This window comes from Poecilia latipinna, unplaced genomic scaffold (genome assembly GCF_001443285.1).
Source record: "Poecilia latipinna isolate Pla-1442-1.1 unplaced genomic scaffold, P_latipinna-1.0 Scaffold962, whole genome shotgun sequence".
Classification (NCBI taxonomy): Eukaryota; Metazoa; Chordata; class Actinopteri; order Cyprinodontiformes; family Poeciliidae; genus Poecilia; species Poecilia latipinna.
The window spans coordinates 76,578-98,961 of NW_015113578.1; the positions used below are offsets into that span (position 1 = coordinate 76,578).

Below are 22,384 nucleotides of genomic sequence, written 5' to 3' on the forward strand. Positions count from 1 at the left end.
GCTCTATGTCTGCTATTGTTCCCTCTGGGAGTGAGACCCCTTCAGCTGAGCATCTTAAAGCTGAAGATTAGCAATAAAATATTTCCTCCAACATAATGCCGTAAACACCAGTTTGAACTGTTGATTGAAGGAAGGATTAATGCTTTCCTGTTGCTGCCACCAAACTCTAAGCTCATCATCCAAATGCTGTGACTGAAATTTGGTTCAACTTAGTTAAAAAAATCCTGTATTGGTCCCAAAGGGAAATTAAATTTAATTTTAATTCCTGCTTATTTTCTTTTTAAATTATCCCTGTTTCTCTTAACAGGTGAGAACCTTGCCCTTCTAGGCAAAGCCACACAGTCCTCTCAGTACGACATCGGTGATGCATCTAAGGCCATCGATGGAAATCGCAGAAACAGGTATACTCAGGCTTCCTGCTCGCACACATCAAACGACCTCAGCCCCTGGTGGCGACTGGATATGCTGAAAACACGCAAAGTGTTTTCCATTAAGGTCGTCAACCGGGATTCATTTGAAGAACGGCTCAGCGGAGCCGAGATCCGTATCGGAGATTCTCTTGACAACAATGGGAACAACAATCCCAGGTAGTTTTCTGATTTTGTGAAAGGAAAGTTGTTGGTTTAACAACTCATTCAGTTGTTGCTGGTTTTATTAAATGTAGTGTCAGCCTTACGAATGCAATAAATATTATTTTCTGTTTTCTTTTAACAGATGTGCTGTGATCACAGTTTCTCTGGGAAAGAGTCTTTATGAGTTTGCCTGTAACGGGATGGAGGGACGCTACGTAAACATCGTCATCCCCGGCAGGAGCGAGTACCTTACGCTTTGTGAGGTTGAGGTTTACGGCTCCACGCTGGAATAAAGCCTGCAGTGGCAACAAATGGCTGTTTGTGTTGCAAACAAAACCCCGATGCTTCTGCTCAACAAAAGGCTTTCAAATGTACTTATGGTGTTGATTTTCAAAAATTATTTAATTTGTCTAGTTTCCAGGTTCTAATAAAGAACTGGACTCGAGTCTGAGTTGTGAGTGCATTTTATTTTATCTCCATTGACAAAAGGCTGTGTCAAGATCCAATTTGTTTTTCTAAGGGTAAAGTTTCAAAAAATCAACCAGGAGATTTGGTAAATGGGCCACGCCAAGTACCAGAATCACTGGTTTAAAGTCCTGGATTTCTACATAAACTCAAAATACTGTGGCTTCACCTCATAGGCCTCCATCCTTATGTAAGGCCATCTCTTGACCTGTGGATGTTTCTGAAGCTGGATTAAGTAATTTCAAATTGAGTAAACACTGGGTGGAGGACATGGTTTTATGACTCTGCTTTCCAGTAATGTTTGGGTACATTTTTCATAAGTGTACCCACCCAAAGGTTATTTCTATCTGAAGTGAAGCATATTTCACTGTGGGTTTGAAATGGGACAGATTTTTGCCAGTGACAGAACCTTCCTGAACTTAACCGGCTTTGGTGTGAGAAGGCAAATGTGCTTCATTATCTGCATTTTCTTGGGAACATTTTTTATGACATTGTTCCACTTAAATGTGAGAAAACTCTTTTAATCTCTGAATTTTTAGAAATGACCTTCAGCTAAAAGCCTGAGGAGATGCAAAAGTTTATTTATTTATTTTTTACTTCAAAACTGTAAAATCAAATCGAGCCCTTAACATTCAGAATATGTCCAAATGAAAATGCAAAAATTCGACTTGGTTCTAAAATGAACTGTTCATATTTACATCTTTATTCAGCAAATTTGTCAAGTTGAGGCTTGTTTTTTTTTTTTTTGAACATTGTTCTAAAACTAAATTATGTAGACTAAAACAACACAAATGTTTTGACATGATTTAAACATGGAGTCTATTTGGGTGGAGGGAAATAATGTAGCCAACAAGGGAACTGTTTTCATTCTACATCAATGCTACAAATGGATCAGAGCTGATGCAGAACTGAAGTGTTTTTGGTGCTTTTATAAAATCGTATCTATGCTTTAAACAATTTGGACCAAAATTGCTGCTGTTGTTGCCAATATATATCTGCTTCAGTTAATCACCCACAATCCTGTGCTGCACCAGCCCAGTTTTACTTGGCACTGCAGTGCTAATGCTGGCACTTTGAGCCTCTCTACTCTAGTAAAGACACGTGTAAGTTAAAGTACCCTGAATATGTAGCTTTAATAACAAGACTTCCTTTGGCAACAAACAATAATTCAAGAAACACAATATGAACCATTTTAAAGGCTAAACATCGGTATTTTACAAAACAAGCATATAAAAAGTTGTACCAGGGCAGTTTGAAGATATATTTACATTTTTTTTTACCATATTCGTCCCTAAAAAAAACTTCCAGATTACAAGTTACAAGGGCTCTTTTCTCACAAGAAACTGTCTAGATCTTTCAACACTGTATGATATGTATTAGATTTAAAAAGCCTCCAAACAGACACATCCTAAAATCTTGAAGTTGCATAAAACTGCTCACAGAAATAAATTATAAAAATACTGTACTACAGAAAAACCTTTTCACTGTGCATAACGATAGAGGAAATTAGCTTTTTTTTTTTTTGTCAAGTTTGCAGCAAACGGTATTGCTTCACAGTATGTGGACATCACCGACAGTTTCTGACTGAAGCGACACTGATAAAGTTAAAAATGTAGGAAGGAGAATAGAGATGAATCCTTTAAAACAAGGAATAATCGTACCGGAGCCAAAGCAACAAGCTAAGTGAGAAACAGTGATACGTTTTGGCTTCCTCATAGATCCGGACATGGACACAGTGACGCTTCTGCATCAGAAAAAAATACTGGAAAGTCACAAATACTGGGCTGTGAGGGCAGAGACTCAGGCTGGATTTATGCCATTTTTTTGTGTCCTACTAAATACCGACACCACAGGTGTGGGAAGAAGAAACAGAAGTGTGAAACCAGGATAAAAACGTTTGCTTGAAATGAATTTGGTTTGGTCCCGTCTCCCCAGAGCTGTTATCTCAGGTCTTTGGGGACTTCGAGAACTTTGTAGACATCGTTGGAAAAGACAGTGGTGAAGTACGGCCACGGGTCGTTGGACATTTGAGTGCAGAAGGGAGTTTTCTCGACGTTCCCGGGGTCCTCTACGTCCCAGATCTCCGGCATGCTGCACCCGGGCCTGAAGAACAGAGACAAGGATGAAGATGAGCCCACAGCCCTAACCAGAGAGGAGGGGTCTGGGCTGGGCTTACCTGGTTCTCCTGGTGCACCAGGAATCCTCCAGGATGAAGAAGTCCACCCCCAGCTTCATCAGGTTTCGTTGAACTGTTTCACCAGACATGCGGCTGTACATGGAATAGACCAGCTTGGTTCTCTCCCTGTGAGGAAGCATGGATTTAAACGTTACCGTTGACAGAGTTTATACACTGTTCCCATGGCAATACTCAAGCACTTTTCAAGCTTTTTCTGCACTACACTTTGGAGACAAAGGCAAAACAAATGAATGAAAGAAGACGGTTTCAATTCACCATTAAATCATATAATTCATTGCTGTTTTTTATTGGGCTGCACCGATCTACTTTTTTCACGTCCGATACCGATGCAGATATCTGAGATTTAGTATCAGCTGGTTCCGATATAAAATAAACCGTCCTGAATTGACTTAAAATGCTTTCCTTTCCTCTTTAAAACACAAACATAAATGTATTGAATTCTGAATTTATCAATTACTTTGCAGCGATACAGCACACTTAAATTCTAACTGACATAAAATAAAAAAAGTTTGTCAAATTTAGCTTCAGACAGTGAGACAAAAAAAAATGTGAAAATATCTGGTTTCAACTGCAAATAACGTAAAATTAGGCTTTTCAATCAAACATTAAATTACTTTATTAAAAAGCTGTGCAGCTTGAATATAAAGCACTTTCAGAATCAGGATCAGAAGCACAAAGAAATTTGCTTCAGTACAGGCCGAACAAAAAAAGACAAACAACATGAGAGAAGGGTAGACGGGTGCCTGAGGCTGCAGCCATCATGCAGAAATTAAACACTTTCCAACCCATGAAAACTTCTAAATGAAACTCAAACATTTTCAAGGATTTCAAGTAAGTGTGCACTGATTTATCGACCAGCAAATTTATCAGAGTTGATTTCTTGAATTTTTGGAGATCGGTGATCGGCCGATGCTTACATGAAAGCAGATCTTATCCACCCGTCTCATCTACCTCAACAAAGGCCTAAAATCTGTTCTGCTTTCCTGTGAGAGGTTTGACTGATAAACCGGCCCACCAGGTCATGCTTACAGTTAACAATAGTCGCCAACTCAGCAACTTTTTTGAAATAATTAGTGGCATTTCAGACAAAAACATCTAAATCGGCTAAAATCGGAATTGGCAGGTCAAGATCCGCAATCAGAGATCGGCCAAAAAAAAATTGCAATCTGTGCATCCCTAATTTCAAACCCTGCATTAAATGCCGATCGCTGCCTACGTATCCATGAAAACAGCTCAGAAACATGAATATCATGAAGTGTGAAAAACTCCTGGCAGCTGAACTGACCTGAGACCAGCGTCTTCGTAGTGGGGGTGGTTGACGATCGGCCGGCCAGCAGAGAGCTTCACGCTGGCCATGGTGGGCATGGCTCCAGCAAACACCGAGTCTACACACAGAACCACAACACAACCCAGTGGAACCAGTTAGCAACAGAGCTGCTGTATGTGTCAAAAGGAGATTTTCAGAGTGAATTTAATAGTATTTCTTGTGAAGCTGTTGACTCACCAGGCTGGGTGTTTTCCTGGATCCAGTCCAGCAGCTCCTCCTGCGGCAGGTTGCTGAACTCTCCAATGATGGCCCACTGGGCCTGCAGGTTGGCCACCCCCTGTACGGCCATCATGCCCAGCACGGTGAAAACTGCAGCCTGATGCTTGAACCTCTCACCGATCCAACCAAACAACTGGGGAAGGGATGGAGATTTGATGCACAACATGCAGATGGGGTTTTAAAAAAATGCTTTTTGCAGTTATGAAATTCCCAAAGTGAAATGAGTTTAGCTCACATAGACACAGAAAGTGTTAATTTTGATTACTGTAGCTTACAGCTAATGTAAAAATGTGGTTTCTTATATCGTTGTAACTCTACATAAGGCCAATAAAAAAGACATTTTTTAAAATCAGAAATGTCAGGCATAGTCATGTTCTGTACAATATAAGTTTACAGAGTGTTCACAGTCCTCCCAGTATTGTGGTCATGAATTTTGCTTGTGCACCTTTTCCAATTACAGTTTTTCCTTCCACTTGACTTTCCATTAAAATGCTTGTATACAGCGCTCATTGAAAAAGCAAGTGTGTCCATGACTGTCCTTTTTTACAATTGTACACGTCTTATGATTAAAACTACCAACAAATTATATTTTGGTTTTTCAAAATATCTCCGATCGTCTCAAATTATAAATGCAAGATGCAGAGGAGCAGTTGAGTTGGTAATACAAAGTTATGTATTTAAATATATGGAAACATGTGTTGGAGCAGGACAGGAAAGCACAAAATATCAAGAAGCAGGCGCTTCCAGAGTGTCATCAGTGACTCCGTTAAGTGTGACACAATTCCCACATTACTGTGTTTATTTAGTTTTATTTTACTGCACCTGCGGGCCAGTATTGTTCTAATCAGAGTCAGTGTTCAGGGCCCAGTTTGTCGTGTCTTTGGGGGTTGAGGCCCACCTGTCGGGAGCAGAGCAGTGACGCCATGATGCACATGTGCGGAGTGAGGAAGAGCTTCAGGCGCATGATGAGGATGGCCAGGACGGCGAAGGCCACCAGCTGCAGGCTGTGGTACACCAGCTGCACAAAGACAGAGACATGGATGAGTTCACGCTGACATTCACAACTTCTCACGCTTCCACAGCACACAAAATGAAAAAGACAGAGGTTGAGTGTTTTCAGTTTGAGACACTTTGTGAACAGGAGCAATATATATTGGGTGTCATTCATATTTTCTGTAAAGGTTTAATTTAACAAAATGCAAAAACAAACTCCTGACAACAAACAACTTCCTATTTGTGAGCAAACTCCGGGAAAATTACGAGTTATAGGAACAAAATTAGAAAACTACACGGAAAAAATGTTTATTTCCTTCCTGGAGAGATCAAAAATAGAGCTGCAACTAAAGAATATCTTAGAAATCAATTATTCTATCGATTACCACGACAATTAATCGGATAAAAAAGCTGCTGCGCTCCACAGATTTTTCATTAAGACTTTTTATACCTATACATTAAAAGATGTAAATAAATAATAATAATTCAGTTCTTTACAGCAGATTTTAGAATAACATGAAGGTTAAAGGTTACAAAGGCTTGTCTTTCATTTCATTGTGCAGATTATCTATTCCAAAAAAACGAAATCTTGCCAAACATTCTTAGTACACTTAAAATATAACAAAACTAACTTAAAACCAAGGAGCTTATACACACAAAAAGACTTTTTCTCACCATTATAACAGCTGCATATTGAAATTAGCATTTGTAACCCAACTCATGTGTCACTGTTAGTTCTGCACAAAAAATAAAGCCACTATGTGAGGAATCTGCTGCTGGTGGGTGAACAGTGTTACAGAAAATTACACAAGACAGCTGGGAGAGGGATGACAAAAGGAAGGAGAGTGGGATTTCACAGCAAAAGACAAACTGCTTTTCATGTCTGGGTAGAGACAAGAGGGATGAAAATCCCTTGGAGAGAGAAAACCGGCTGCAACGCAGAGGAGAAATATTCTGAAATCAGAGGAACAGTGCAGCCGATGGCATCTGAGAAATGGATCAATTTATTCACCATTAAAAAACATAAAGGAACTTTATTTCCTTACCTCTCCTTTTGCAGTTACATCGGACCTGCAGCACAAAACAGGTGAACAGAAGAGACAAAATTATTTATTAGAAAAATTAAAAAAAAAAAAACTATTTAAATATTTTTAAATAAAAACAAAAGCACAGAGAAGGATGGCGTCACCCTGAGAATTCATCTTCGTCCTCCATGTTTGAAGACGTTTTTGCTTTTTGTGTCAGAGTCCGGATCAGATCCTGCACCGTCTGAGGAGCAGAAATTAGGATTAGGATTAAAAGCAATGGCTGTTGGCTCTTTAATGTTTTCACTGATTTTTTTTGTTTTGTTTTTAGTGGTAATACCCCTTTAACTGCTTGCTCATGTACTGCCTACTGTGCTCTGCCAAAAATGATTCATGTATTCTTAGCTTAGCGTGGGCTGGGCATAATAAGATTAAACACCAAATATTTTTTCTTTCTCACATTTTTCAGCAAGAAAAATCCTTGCAATAACAGATACTTTCTTTACTTCTCAGTTTAAAGAGGAATAAAAGGTGTAACAGCTGCAGGAGAGAAAACATTTTCATGTAGATTTCTCAAACTGAAGCGATGCAACCTGCTTCCTTCATCCCAGCAGTTCGGTTTGGTTGTCTGCAAGCAGCTTTGTGTTTCCTGCGTAAAAAAGAGCTCTGAGGTTTAAAAAGCGATTTCATCTTCATGCCTGACAGCATGCAGCGCTGCACAGAGCAGCAGCGGGTTTATAGTGAAACCTTCTGACTGTCTCAATGTTTAATTCATGATGCCACACGCAGGGAAATTCAATAAACCTGAAGAGAAGTGCTTAATAATCCTTAATAATCTCAGTGACTTTGCAGAAGATTTTAGCTTCCTTTGGTGAGTTTGTTCACTAATTAGTTAATAAAGGAGATATTACACACATAATCTAGCAAATATACAGCAGATGGTTTGTCTGCTGCAGCAACGATGATCAGGGTGGAGAAAGAGTCAATGCAATCTGTTGGCTTCCTCAGATATTCGGCTGTCTTGTTTGGAAACAAAATCATTAAAGAGATTACTTTATTTAGTAATAAATAAATAAAAATCTGAATTTAAATTATGACTGTTGGATAAAAAGAAAACCCAAAATTCTGTTTATCAGAAAATTTGTACAGTGCCACAGAAAAAGCTTTGCTAAAGGAACCATCTGTTCACAGAACATTAATGGAGAGTTAAGTGGAAGGAAAAACTGCCACACCATGCAGATCCAGTAATTCATGCAAAAAAAAAAAAGACACAAGGTGTTGAATATATGCATGCTAAAGTACAGGGTCTTACTCATTTCTGTTAAAAATGCTTTTTAAAAAAATTAGTTTAATGTTCAGTTTTTCATTTAAGCTATAAAAATAAACATTGACAGAAAAAACAACACTTGAAATAAATTACTCTGTGTTTAATGAACATAGATAATATCCTAGTTTCCTTTCCTGAATATAAAAATGAAACAATTTAATTTGGAAATTCTTTCCAACTGCTGTCAAAGGAACACATTTCATCCAAATCAAATGGATATAATCTGTCACATTATTCAGATCAGTCAATGATTATTTTAATCCATCTCTGCTTTCTTTAATTCACCTTCATATGCCACGTTTTTACCAGCCTGATTCCTGCTGTTTCCTAACTGGGCCTCCTCTGAGGTAAACGTAAAATAAGGAGTTCACAAATGACAATCTGTGTTTTAAAGAATCTCTTTTTATTGTAAGACATTTGAATCAGAGGTAATCAAAGGCAGATAAGAGTCTTAAAATATGTGCAATACTTGGTCACAGACCTGATTTAAGACTAAAATAATAGATAAAGAATATATATTTACATATAATATCTGCTACAACATAAATGCATATCAGCAGCTTTAATATAATCTGAATAAATCTTTAATGTCAAACATTTCAGGTGTAATATATTTCTGTCAGCCTCTTGTTTTAATGATTTCTAGAAACCTCCTGAGGAAAAACTGAAAGCTTTAGCTCAGCACTCTGAGCTTTATTAGTTCAGATTATTAAATGCACAGAGGGAAACAGGAAAAAAAAGAACCTGACTTGGAATGAAACAAATAATTAAAAGTGAAGGTTTTTCCTAAGAGGACCATATATTAAGTTTTACTTATTTTATGTGAGCAAACTCACCTTGCTTGCAATGAGAGCAACAACCAGCATGTTGACGGGCAGCAGCAACGTCTTAAGGTAACGAACCGGCGTCTGAGGGAGAGAGACACAATAAGGAAGTCAGAGAGAAAAATTTTTATTAAGTGAAAAACTTGATCTTTATTAAAAATTCAAAGATTTTTGAGTTTATTGATGAATTTGGGTTTTTAGTAATTTATTTGCATCGTTCATTTTCTAATGTGGAATGATTTCGCAACAAAAAAAACATCAGCATTTCTTAAAAGAAGAACTGGGTCAGAGTATCGAAACACATCTCCGCTGATATCTGAAGCCTTATGTTGGGTCAGGGGTGTCCAAAATGTGGCGCTAGGGCCATTTTCTGCCCTTGGAATGATTCTATGCGGTCACTGTCCACAGTTTAACGAGACAGATTTATTTTACCAGACTGTTGATGGTGATGTGCTGAAAACAAATTAAAGTTACATTTTTGTAGATAAAAAATAATGAAGTCTTAAAATTGAAAACTTAAGCAGCAGCAACACAAAATATAATTTTTTAATAACCACATTTCTAGCTTTCTTTTTAATTTATGATGCATAGCACCACAAACAACCTGTACATTTTACTTTAAAGTAGAATTGGGTACACCGTTTTATTAAATATCAGGATTAAAAAGGGACCTGTATCATTTTCTTATAACCTAGAATACATCTAAAATTATTTACAGAATCTGTCTGTATGAAAACCAGGTGAGGAAGTTTCATTTAAATATTGTGTATTTAGTCTTTTTTTTCTTTGCATTTTTCACAACAACAAAAAAATAAATAAATTGTAGCCCATGATTACTTTTAACTTGACAGTTTGTGACCCCTGTGTAGAAATGCTTGGACTCTGACTGCATATGTAACTTTCAGTCTTCATGTATTGTTTTGATCTTGTGTGAATTTGAGTAAAAATAAGCAACAAATCCAAGCTTGAGGAGGTAATTGTTTTGTTTTTTCATAAATCATTGTGGTTTTTGTTGTAGAATCATTGGAGGTGCAAAGAAGAAGTCAAAGAAAAATTTATAGAAGCTGTTCAATAAATAACATGAAATAAGACAACAAAGAAAAAGGAAAAAAATGTTAATCTCTACATAACAATGAAATAACACAGAATACATCAAATACAGATGTAAATGAAAAACACCTGCTTCTGAAATTAAGCTTTTTAATAATGACAACCCTAACCAAAAATAATGTCAATTGCAAACATTTGCAGACTGATATGTAGCCAGTAGTCAGTGTGCTTTCAGCTAAATCATTAAGTCGGATCAGCGTGCAGCACAAAGCTCGACTGAATCAGCCGTCAAGTTGTGCTGCCAGGGTTTTTGTTCCCTGTCAGAACAGATCTGGTTCCACCTGAACTCTGACACAAAGCAGCAGGGAGTTTCAACATGTCTGACATCTAAAAAGAAACCAAGTGACATTTTAAAAGCAATTTAGACTTTCATTTTGGCTGTACAGACTTGAATGTGACTCTGACCAGATGTTCAGAAAGACGAACGTGAGCTCTGCTGACAGAAAACAATTTGGTTTGACTTGCCTCAAACTCCATGAAGTCGAATTCAGCAGCGCAGGTGTACATCAGAGTGTGGAAGTCTTTGTAGCTCGTGAATTTGGACTTGATCAGTCCACTGATGTGAGCCTGGAAAAAAATAAAAACACAAAGTGCCAATTCTGCCCTAACATGGAACCCAACATGTGGTTTAATATTTTCAGTAGGTTTCAAAATGTTCAGAGTGGCTTAATTTAACTATTTATGACATCAAGCGTTACAGTTTCCTACTTATGGTTTCTTACAATGTTTAAACATGAACATTCTCTGAAAATACTCTAATCTTTTAAAGTAGAGTCAGAATATCATCCTCTCATGGAACAGTGGCAGCATTCAAACATGAAACCTTGGTATCTTACATCATCAGAGGCACCAAACACAGAGGAGAGAAGAAATTTGAGCAGAACTGTGGAGCCAACCCAAGCCAGTCCCTCCATCACCTGTCGATGAAAACGTGAATTATTTTTCATGCAAACAAAGCCTCTCTGTAAAAAGCAACAAGAGCAAGAAAATAAATAATTTACTATAATTACAAATTCTATCCTAAATGCTATCTGCATCATTTCACCTCCCACTCGTTTGATTTTGCGTTTCATCACACAAGCGTTGGCTGTGAGCAGCAAAACACACCAAAAAAACTCTGTGAATATTAAACAAGGTGTATCAACAAATCCACAAAAATCACAACAAATTAAAAAATATACACAAAAAGAGTCAGACTGATGAGAACCGAAAGTAAAGCCTGAGCAGACCAGTCATTTTGAAGTTGGGATTGACTTAAAAAACTGTTTTGAAATTAAAAATTGTTGCAGGAAAAACACTTGTCTAATTATTACCAGCACATTTAATTAAATATGCTGCAAGAAACATGGAGAATCCACACAGAAAGGTCATACAAACCCAGCAGCCTCTTACTGCAAAGCAACAGTCCTAACAACCATGCAGCCTTTACAGATTTTTAGCAACATTTTGTATTTATAGATGTGACTCTAATGTGACTTCCTGCATGTAGTGCTTGTATTTTCACTAAATCACAAGGTAGATATTTATATCAGTGCTTTTTAAATACGGTTTTTATATCCTCTCCAATCTCCTACCAGAAGGAAGCAAGAGTTCAGAGATTTACACAAATATTTAGTAACAATGTGTCAATTTTTTTTATTCATTTTATTGCATTCACACTAATGTAAATAAATACAATATTCAATTTGAGTTAAAATATTTATTAGGGGAAAAACATGCTATGACATAGCAGGAGTGCCACAATTAAAGGCACACCTACGTCATTCCTAATTTTACAGGTAGAAGAGATTTTTTTATTTCTTATTTTACGATGTCATGCTTATGGTTCCCAGGGCCTTTGAGGAAAAACTTGATCCTAACAAAAGTTGTTTTTAAAATATTTATTCTATTTTTCACATCAGATCCACCTTGAGTCTCTCTTTCTCCAAAACTCCAACTTACAATTTATCTGTCACACTATTGAATATTTGCCTTGAGCCAAGCTGTCAGATTTCTTTTAACATTACTAAACTCATGTGACACTATGCAAACGCTCTGTCTGCACTGCTGAAGGTTAGCCTATTGTGGAATGCCAGATGCTCAAAACTGAAAGTAAAACTGAAGGCCTGAATTATTTTTTGGTTAATACAACCTTATCACTTTGGGGGGATTTAAGAGCTTTTAAATTTTATTTCTATTTTGTCATTATGCTCCTTAAATTAGAAAAAAGGAATGCATGAAAAGTGAATGACTGAATTTTAAACCCTTAACTCTAATCCTCATGCAGTATTCAGAATTTAAGTGCATCAAACTAGAGGTTACTAGAGGTTCATAAATGTGTACTGTAAGGATATGATAACTGTTACCAAAGACCTGATATTATCAAATAATTTTGCATTTGTGAAGGAAATTTTACAACTACAGCTCTTCTGTTTGTTCTTTTCTCTGCAAACACAAAATAGTAACATCTAAAGTATCGCCGCAGTACATGCTTGAAATGATGGGTGAAAAACAGTGTCAGGTTATTTCTTCTCACCCAGAGGATAACACCATGTTTGAACACCTGAATGAATTGGTTCCTTAAAGCAATGATGACCTAAACAGAAAAAAAGACAATTAAACACTGGTTTGAATCCGTTTCTGTAAAAACACATAGATTCTTACAAGAACATCTTAATTTGATGTTTGCATGAAAAGAACTTCAGAAACTCACCCAGATGGAAATGAGCGAAGAGGCGTAGAAAGACGTGAGGAGCATGGAGTTCCCAAACATCAGGACGAAGCAGACGCCCAGTGTGATCTGAGGAAAACGGAGAACAAGTGTTTTCTCTCAGTGTGAAATCTGTAGCTTTATGTTTGCAAATGATCTGTGTGATCACATAACAACACTTAGAGGCTGACAATGACAGTGATCTCATACAGTATCACTTTATTAATGCACCCTTAGGGAAATCTGCCTTGCAGCCAAATGAAAAACCAACATCATAATCACTCTATATGAATGGTAGCAACAGAAATGGAAAGACAAGGGAAAACATCAGACTAAAATGACAAACCAATTATAGCTCATCATATTTTAAATTTGCCTGAATAATAAAAGTTTGCTTTATTTTATTCATCTCTTTAAAAGATTTTTGAGGCACATCAGGTGACATTAGACCAGAGATTTTGTCTGCCACCATCACTACTGTCTCTTTACTACATTCTCTACTAGTTTCAGTAGCTTGCTTTGGTCACAGAGAAAAAAGCAAAATATCTGTGTTTGAGTACAGCAGCAGGGTGGTCTGGGATATCTGCATTAAGCGATAATAATAGATCTAACCAATGCATTAAACTGGGAATTCGAAGCCACAAGCAGAAAATAATCCCATTCAACAAAGTCTTAATACTTAATCCCAGTGAAGTGTAGAAAAGCAAATTCCTCTCCATTGTGCAGACGTTGATCACCAACGGGGGTTGCTCAGGATTGAGGGGCTTTTCAACTGTTGCCAGAGGGTATTTGATAAAGCAGTGTAGGATTACTGTAGCAGGTTTTCAAAAAGGGGAAAGCTGTTCACACACAGAGGCAGATGTAATGTACGCTTTGGGCCTCTTCATTAAAGTGCTGCAGCCAACATGGCTGTATGACATGCATGGCAACAGTGACGGTCACCAGAGCCCAAAGGAAAACCTGTGGGAGGCGGCGGAGTCTCATCACGGTGGTGCATCAACAGCATGATCCAATTAAGCCCAATAAATCAATTAATCGCATAACAAATTAAAATAATTTCCATTTGAACAGTCGTTAAATAGATACTCCCCTTTAATATCGTTTAGAAGCTGGCGTGTTGAGAAACGCTGCAAACATTTGACACCGAGTAGTTAGTTTGCACTACCTGCCACTTTTGCCTGTTTTCCTGGTCTAAGCTAAATGATTACTATTTATTGAAATGTAATTTTATTTACAGAGACTTCATAATCCATCTAAATTAATGCTGTTTCGGCTGTTTTGTTTATTTATAACATCTTCCTGATGCAGTGTACGATGTCTTTTTTTAATCTTTGAGTGGGTGAACTCACATTAATATGTCACTATTCTTTGTTACAAACATTACTGTTACATTAGTTGAAAATGATCTCAAAATCGCAATATTATTTTTTATCACAATAATTTCTGGGACAATTTATCATCCATCAAAATTTTAAAGATCCAAGATGGTGACGGTACTAAAGTAACTGGTTTGTTTCTTTGGGTCCTTTCTCTTGGTTTGGGTTCAACATTTGAATGTCTGGTAATGTTGCATTTAAAAGAAAAATGATACACACATGCTTTATTTAAAAAAAAAAAAAACATCCAGAAATGAACAATATTTCAATTATTCTCTGATCTATTATCATAAAAACTAAGCATTTAGATCAATTTATATTTATTTCCTTCTAAGCAATCAAAAATTGCAGCTTTTTCCTGCCAATTTATTATATAAACCAAACACCTAGGAGGGTAAACACTAACCATTTTATGCGCTACATGCAACCCTGCATGTGGTGGAGGACACACACGTCAAAACTGTGTCACTTCTATTTCAGTAGACAAAGCCAAAGTCATCGCCAAGCTCTCTAAATTATGCACAGCCATATGCCTTCCCGTCCCAATCTTCCCATAAAGGAGCTTCTCCTTATCTGCGGCGGCCACAGACTGCAGCTGAGAGCCAGGCAAGCCGAGGATTAGGGCGACAGGAATGTGGACCAGAGGAACAAACGGTTGCATTCCCGTATTTTCTGAGTTTATTGTGGCAAAAGGGAACGGTGCATGAGCAGTGATACTGTTTAATGTCATAGAAACCCATCCCTGTGTCTGCTGGTTCTGTTCTCCTGTCTTATGTGATATTCTTTCAGCTAACACTTCCAGAGATAACACAACATGTCACACCTCAGAGGCAATCAGCTGGGAAAAGGCTTGTTTTATGCAAAATACAGAAATGCTTCCCTTCATGCCTGTATTGACAAATCCAAGCTGTCAAGGTGCAGAATTGAGTTGCAAAGGAGGAAGCATAGTCATCAACATGTTTACTGATTAACGTAGGAGGACATGTAGGTCTGCTGTACCATGTGAGTGACCAGGATGGACTGCATTTTAGCAGCAGCAAGGTAGCCCAGGATGTAGGACGCAAACAGCGAAGCCACCTGGAACACAGAGAGAGCAGAAACCTTAGGAAGGAAAACCTGCAGCATGTCAGATGAAACATCATTTCAACGTAAAGCAACACCTTCTAGTTCAGTAGACTCTGCATTTAAAAACCATAAAACCATCTTTTATTCTAGAAGGACAATCTCACTCTGAAAAAACTAAACGCTTTATTTGGTGAAATGTATACAAATTTGGATAATTCTGGCATTACTTCTTGTTCACCTGAGGTGTAAATATGATGTGGCACAGAAGCCCATTTCTGTTAGCAACCAAGAGAAGAGACAACATGCATTCAAGTAAGGCTGAGCCTCATAAACCAGAAATAAAACAGCTCCTCGTCTTAAAATTACTCACATCTTTAAAAGTTTAACACAGCTCAAGCTGTGACAAAGACTCTTACAGATCTTTCTCTCTTGAATCGTTGAGAAAATTAAGTTGGTTGTGTTGGGAAAAACAAAGGGATAAATGTAGTTTTAACAGCAGAGATCTCCTAACGATCAAACTAATTTATTGTTTTCACTGTGAAATTATGCCAATGAATAAAAGATAAATATGTTTTAATGATCACACGTTTACCAGAGGTCATGTAAACATTTAACATTATTCCACTGAGACATGAAATTCTCAGGAGGACGTAAAAACAAACTCAGAGGTATCCGACCCAGCGCTAACAGATGCCTGGAATTTAGAAGTACTACAAAAAAGAAAACTCTGCAATAGAAACACACACACACACACGATCAAGGACATGTTTCCAAGGATGCAATGCTAAGGATGCAAATCGGTTTAAGCTGTGGCTGCAGGGAGTCAGGATGAGACGATGTAGTGAGAAGAGGTTTGGCTACTTTGCTTCTTTTTCAAACTAATTTCCACACATTGGGGAATGAATTAGATACAGTTGGGCTGCAGAAGAAAAACGGCTTGGTGGAAACTATAACTCATACAAACAGAGCAATTTCACACTTTTTGAGAGTCTGCTGAGGAAAAGCGCAGAGGAGTGGATTCTAAACATAGAGCGGTATAGAAAGCGTACAGCGGCTCTGTCAGATTTTGCTCAGTAGGTCTTCAGTTATGATCTGTGCTTCTGTGGGGCCGTGTTGGTACAATTAGGTTAAACCGACAGCTACACCAATCACATTCCTTAGGTTCCCATGGAAAGTTTACTCCAGGGTATCGGAGAGATTGTTCATCATTCCACACAGGAGGAGCAGGGTTGCTTTCAAGCTGGATGCGGAACAGTGAATGTGATCTTTATTCTCTGTTTCAAAAACCTCACAATTTTTAAGCCACAATCGATGGGAACCTAGCAACCCTAGCGGAGATCCCGCACGTTTGCTCAGCTGGTTTTACTGCTGTACGCACTGACAAGTGTTTGGCTGTTGACTTACTATTCAGAAACTACCTGCTGCATTGTTGTTGGTTGTGCAGGAGGCTCTACTTCTGCTTTTCAAAGATGTATGTCTGCGTAATTGCATGTCTGTTTGCAGCTATTTTCACATGTAAATGTTGAGTTGGGGAGCATGGCCTCCAACAGTTTACTTGGCTTTAAAGTGACAATCCGCCCTAAAAGTGCTCAATCTGAAAGGAACTCAAAATAGGCAGAACTAAGCATTAAAATCTCTTTATCTACGAATGAGTTTGTGCAAAAAATGTAATGGAAAATACTTTGTAAAGCCCATAGACCACTCCTAACCTCTTCAAAGAAGCAAAGTCCCTTTAGGGAATGGTTTAAATGGTTAATATCTTATCTGAAGGTGATAATTCTGGTTTAGTGTAAATGCAGATTACTTGGTCCAAGAGGATGAAGCTTAGAATGTATCAAAAGAGTTCAATAAAAAGCTTAGTCAGGCTTTCACTAGATGTTATTTGCAGGTGAAACAGAAGCAGGATGCAGCGCACCACCAGTGATCTTCCTGCATGTAACACTGAAGTGTTTTCTTGTCCTTCCCGACTCCTCTGCTGTCTTCTTGCTTTGTTTCTCTTATGCTCAGCAACAGCATTTGTCAGCAGTGTCCTTGCCAGAGTATGATGTTTGTTCCCAGACTATATCCTTAATCTACCAGCCCTGCACACATTCCCTGTCTCTGTTTACCTGAGTGAGCAGCACAAACTGGGCGAACTGCCAGGGCAGCATGAAGCATAAATTGGAGATGCCCAGAGCGACCATGGCTGTCCTGCTTGGGTTTCGTATGCTGCAGAAGAAGAGAGAGGGAGGAGGTGAAAACATAATTCAGAGCTGAGAATCTAGAGGAGAAAAGAAAAGCCGTATTAAGATGTCTGAGAAAACAGACACGTTCAATGGCACTATTAAAAAAACCACTGAACCTCATTATGTATAATGTCACTCAGAAGAGAGAGCCTTTTCCGTTTACCGTAAAGCCGATGCAGAGCGGCTTCCTAACAGGTCTCACCCAGAACAAAGTGTTATTCACAAGATGATACGACATGACAGGATAATGTTTCACTGCGGTAAGTGCTGCAGCTCCTCTGAGAGCTTCCTTCAGAGTGCCATTTAGCTGATAACCGGAGCAGAACCTCGTTTCCTCAAAGCACAAAAGCAGTAATATAGCTATAGACTACCAACACAAACTACACAAAGGGTTTTATTCGAGAATACACTGACGGCTTAATTGGAAACATCTTGGTATTAATGAAATTATCCCTAAAAGGAGGACAATCTCCTTCTGTTTTGGGGTTTTATGTATCCAGTAGTAAAATAATATTCTGGTCTTTGCCAGGTTAAATTATTTAAATCTGACCTAAAGTTTTCAAAAGCACACAACAGTCATTAAATATTCAAGAAAGACAAAGTCAAATGGGTGAAAAGTTCAATCCTAGCAACCAGAAGCTTGGAGAATGTGGTGGATTATGTAAGTAGTGCTGCCATAATCTCCGTTGAGAAAGAGACTTTCTCCTTGAAACAAATCACACTTGCTTGTTCCTTTTTTACTTGAACTTTTTCCAACCCCAGAGAAACAACACAGTTTCACTGTTAACATGCAAGACACAATGAACTTAAAAAAAATTCTAAATATTGCTGAACTAATAAAAAACGGGGATGTTGGACTTTTTGTAATACATAGAGATACTTTGGATTTATGGGATTGATTTAGAATATTATAATAATGGAGAGTAGTTTTATTAGTTGGAGGATGCAAAATGTTAAGATAGCTGTTTAAAAATGTCTGGAGATGATCATTGTAAAAGGTCAGTTGACAAAAAGGAAAGAAAAATCATGGTCAAATCACTGAAACGCTGTCTATGCGAGTACAGTAATCACAGGTAGGCGTTAGCATGACGAGTGGTTTATGCATTTACCGTAGGATGTAGGTGAGAAGCAGCATCTGCAGGACTAGAAATGGGTACGCAAAACTCTCCCTGAGGGGTGGAGTCCACATCACACGAGTGCTCTGATTCCGAACAGAAAGAAATCAAACGGAAATAGATTACAGTTCATGAAATTATTTAATAAGCAACAAATTTCTATAGAAAAAACAGGAAGGCAGGTAGTTTTCATGTGCTGCTCTAAAAAAAGCTATACAATCTGGCATATACAATAGAAAACATGTCACTTCATGCATGTTAAAAAGGAAACTGCAGCTAAGCAGATCTCTGATTTTCAAACTCTAATTTCTGCTCTGATCAGTGATTGGTGTTGTTTTTTTTTAGTTGTTAAAGGAAACATACTCACTTCACCATGATTGAAGAAAAAACACAACGTGGAGACAATTCCCCCCAGTCTGCTTCCACTGTATAGAAACAGAAAGAAATATATAAAAGCATCAGACGAGAGATGGGAGAAGAAGTTTTATAGTTGATGTTTTAAATACAAAGAATGGTCAAAAACAGAAAACAAATGATCACTCAACACATAAATAGGCTGAGCTAAGGGCAAACATGAACTCACCTGAGGTAAGCTCCATAAATAAAGAAAATGCTCATCATTGCGCCATTCAGCAGGAAGACACAGGCTACGTAGAAATATGCCGGGTCGCCTAGTCCTGATGTGTGCCAAAAAAAAAAAACAGAAATAGAGTCACATTTTACAGTCAACAGATTCATTTGCAGCTAAAAGATGTTTGGCCAGTGGGCAGGAAAAACTACTTCAAGCTCAACGGCTGACATTTTCAGCTCTGTAAGATCAGAAGCTCCTCAGGTTGGTAAAATTAGGTCAGGCACATATAGCTCACAAAAAATATATGTGAGGTGCTCTGCTTTTCCCATGAGGAAACTCTGCTTCACTGCTGTGGATGTCTTGGTTAAAATATCACTCTGAGGCACTGCACATCTGTTTACAATTATACTTTCAGTTTGCAAGTTAATATTGCATTTTATAGCTCTTTCAGAAAAAATAACCTGATTTTAGAAGGTTTGCATTAAGATTTCTGGACAAGTTGTCTCTACCAAGCTGTGTATTTGGAAGAAAGTGCCTTGATTAGATAAGACTAAAACTAATCAACCTGTCAGGTTTATTTGTGTAGCACATTTCCACAACAAGGACGTTCAAAGTGCTTTACACTATAAAACATAACAAAGTAATGAATCATGAAACAAGCAATAAACACATTTTGTCAAATGCCATTATCAAAATCAACAAGAAAATACACAATTTTCTGAGATACAGGGAACCAGCAGAAGGATTTTAGAAATTTTAGCGATGTGTTCCTGGTTTTAGTGAGAACTTGAGCAGCTGAACCTCAAGTTCTTTTATTTGTTGATTTTACGTGACTTTATTTGTAGAAAAAGACACCAGTTCATCCTGAGAACACCATCCCCACCATGAAACATGGTGGTGACAGCTTTGTACTAGGAAAAACTAGCCGGAGTCAATAGGGGATGGATGGAGTTACATACTGGCCAATACAAATGAATAATAGAGAAAAATACAATCCTATAAGAAATCATGTAGAGGCTGCAAAAGACTTGAGTCTGTGGTGGATTTTCTCCTTCCAGTAAGACAACAACAAGAAACAAACAATCAGAGCTGCAATGGGAAGATCCAAGTTCAGTAATCAAGAGTCAGTGTCCTAAATGTTTTAGAAATGCTTCTGCTTCAGCCATGCTGGAAAAATCAATGATTTACCTCCTTAATTTGTGACCCGGTTCTGCAGAGGCTGCAAAGAGACATTAATTTGATACAGATGCTGTGAGATCCAATCTGACTGATTCTGAGTCTAATTTGCAAAGACGAGTGGGTGCAATTTTAAAATTTTAAGGTTTGGAAAGCTGGTAAAGACTTGTCTGCTTATAGAGGATGTTAACTCATGAGTACTGCATACAAATATATGCTCAACCTCAGACTTCAGGAGACTAAAAATGAGCACTGTTAAAATCGGTTCCTCATAAAGCTTCTAGCACAGTAAGAAACTAAACAGTGAATCTTATTAAAGATGCAATGACTAACAGGTTGTATGTGTGTTGACGTGATCCTTCGACGGCCTCGTGTGGCTGTGAATCACAGAAAAAACAGCAGCTGTTCTAAATATGGAGCGCACACTCACTGCTTTCTGCCGTGTCGCTACGAATTTCACAAAAATGAAAACGACGGGTGACAGTTTTTACAGGAAACACAGGGTGGCTGTGCACCAGGTCCGTGTAAACACTGTGAAAACAGACTGTTTACAAAGGCCCTGCTGCTTTCACTAATGAGACAGAAGCAGAACAGAGACTGCAGCTGCTGATAGAAACACATTTAAATGAATTCTGAAGCTTTTCTTCATCGCTGGATGCTTATTAAAAAAATACACTAAATGGAAGCGGTGCTTTACTGCTGTACATTTGTTGTGATTAAATAGAAGATCTTTTATTGGACAAAGAGGAAAACAAAAAAGGCTCCTCATCATAAACCACAGACAGCTGTTATCAAATAAGATATTTTACTGGGTGATTAATTGTCCAAGAAATTATTGCAATAAAAGATAACATTGTCTTTTGGAGTCCAATGTTCTCTAACAGCATAAAAATGGCAAAACTAATTTCTAAAGACACTGGAACTAAAAGACATTTTAAATATCCAAAATAAATGAACAAACCAAAAACAAATAAAATGGACTATGATGTTTTAAAATAAAAATGATATAGTTTAGTGCAATGCAGCAGATTTTCTGTGTGTGTTTGAGTGTGAGAGAGAAAGGCAGCTCAGGATGGGGCTCCATGGCAACCGAATACCTTCACAGCTATCCACAGGAGTGAGTCCCTCTCCTCTGTTAATGGACCAGCACGTCTTAGTGGGGATCCCAAAGTAGCCCATAACTCCTGTGTACATGCGGTACCAGCTGGCCAGGACCACCTGAGGAGAGCAGAGAGGCAGTGAAAAGCTTGATTGAACAACACGCTTTCAAAAGGCTTTTCTCTCTCCTCTCAGGAATAACTGAAACAGTTTGACGGATTTATGCTCTTAACAGGGTTCTGGGTTTCTGATACTCTTCACAGAGGTAATTATACTGTCTGAGTGATTTTTATTAACAATTAATGACCTCCAGTTTCCTTCAGGTATAAACAAATAGACAGAAAGACCAGTTGACAAAACAGCAGAATGAAACAATCGATTTAAGTCTGAAAATGAAGAAACATCCCCATATCTGAAGTCAGAGCAATGGCTTAAAACAACTGGAATGTGTTTACATGCAAATTTAACAATGTATGCAGATGATACTACTATATATTATGCATTTGCAAAATCAATATCTGAATTTACTTTAATTTGAAACAATGAATTAGAAATCATACGGCAAAGGGTTTTAGTTAATAAATTAATAGTAAATACCTTAAGGACAAAAAATTGTTTCTCCAATCAAGTGAAATGTTAGACAAAAAATGTTGTATGGACAAAAATGGTTGCAAAAGTCTTTCCAGCTAAGGTGCCAACAAGTGCTGCACCCCCAGTGAATGGAAACAGTAATATAGGGACAATATAACATGTAAAATTTTTTCATAAAACATTAAAGTCACCTCTGGGTAAAGATTGAACCTCTTCAGCGTGTTAATGACCAGAGGATACTCGGTTAGTCGATCGTTCATGATCATGTGGAGTCCATCCAGGAACGAAGGAGCCTCGATGATGGTCTTGTAGTAGGAATAGTACAGACCCTGGAATCAAAATTAAAGATCAAGAAAAATCTGTATGATAAGAGCAGAATGAACATCCATCCATCCATCCATCCATCCATCCATCCATCC

At 37.9% G+C, this 22,384-nt stretch overlaps 2 protein-coding genes across 3 annotated transcripts in view; one reads left to right on the forward strand and one right to left on the reverse strand.

Annotated features, from left to right (window-relative positions):
- Nucleotides 1-946, forward strand: part of LOC106958109 (uncharacterized) — a 14,949-nt gene extending 14,003 nt beyond the window's left edge. Inside the window, exons 7-8 of the mRNA XM_015049862.1 lie at nt 308-587; nt 715-946. Coding sequence (XP_014905348.1) covers nt 308-587; nt 715-865 — 431 coding nt within the window. The 3' untranslated portion in view covers nt 866-946. The remainder of the gene's footprint in view (nt 1-307; nt 588-714) is intronic.
- Nucleotides 947-1,786: 840 nt separating this feature from the next.
- Nucleotides 1,787-22,384, reverse strand: part of dpy19l1l (dpy-19-like 1, like (H. sapiens)) — a 28,593-nt gene continuing 7,995 nt past the window's right edge. For both annotated transcript variants that reach the window (XM_015049861.1, XM_015049860.1), the window contains 19 exons: nt 22,157-22,294; nt 21,374-21,494; nt 19,113-19,206; nt 18,897-18,954; nt 18,524-18,615; nt 17,298-17,397; nt 15,124-15,201; nt 12,752-12,838; nt 12,575-12,634; nt 10,896-10,976; nt 10,525-10,626; nt 8,962-9,033; nt 6,963-7,042; nt 6,820-6,844; nt 5,679-5,798; nt 4,739-4,913; nt 4,520-4,619; nt 3,214-3,339; nt 1,787-3,140 (listed from right to left, as the gene is read on the reverse strand). In XM_015049861.1, the coding sequence (XP_014905347.1) occupies nt 2,978-3,140; nt 3,214-3,339; nt 4,520-4,619; nt 4,739-4,913; nt 5,679-5,798; nt 6,820-6,844; nt 6,963-7,042; nt 8,962-9,033; nt 10,525-10,626; nt 10,896-10,976; nt 12,575-12,634; nt 12,752-12,838; nt 15,124-15,201; nt 17,298-17,397; nt 18,524-18,615; nt 18,897-18,954; nt 19,113-19,206; nt 21,374-21,494; nt 22,157-22,294 (1,872 nt within the window). In that variant the 3' untranslated portion in view covers nt 1,787-2,977. The remainder of the gene's footprint in view (nt 3,141-3,213; nt 3,340-4,519; nt 4,620-4,738; nt 4,914-5,678; nt 5,799-6,819; nt 6,845-6,962; nt 7,043-8,961; nt 9,034-10,524; nt 10,627-10,895; nt 10,977-12,574; nt 12,635-12,751; nt 12,839-15,123; nt 15,202-17,297; nt 17,398-18,523; nt 18,616-18,896; nt 18,955-19,112; nt 19,207-21,373; nt 21,495-22,156; nt 22,295-22,384) is intronic.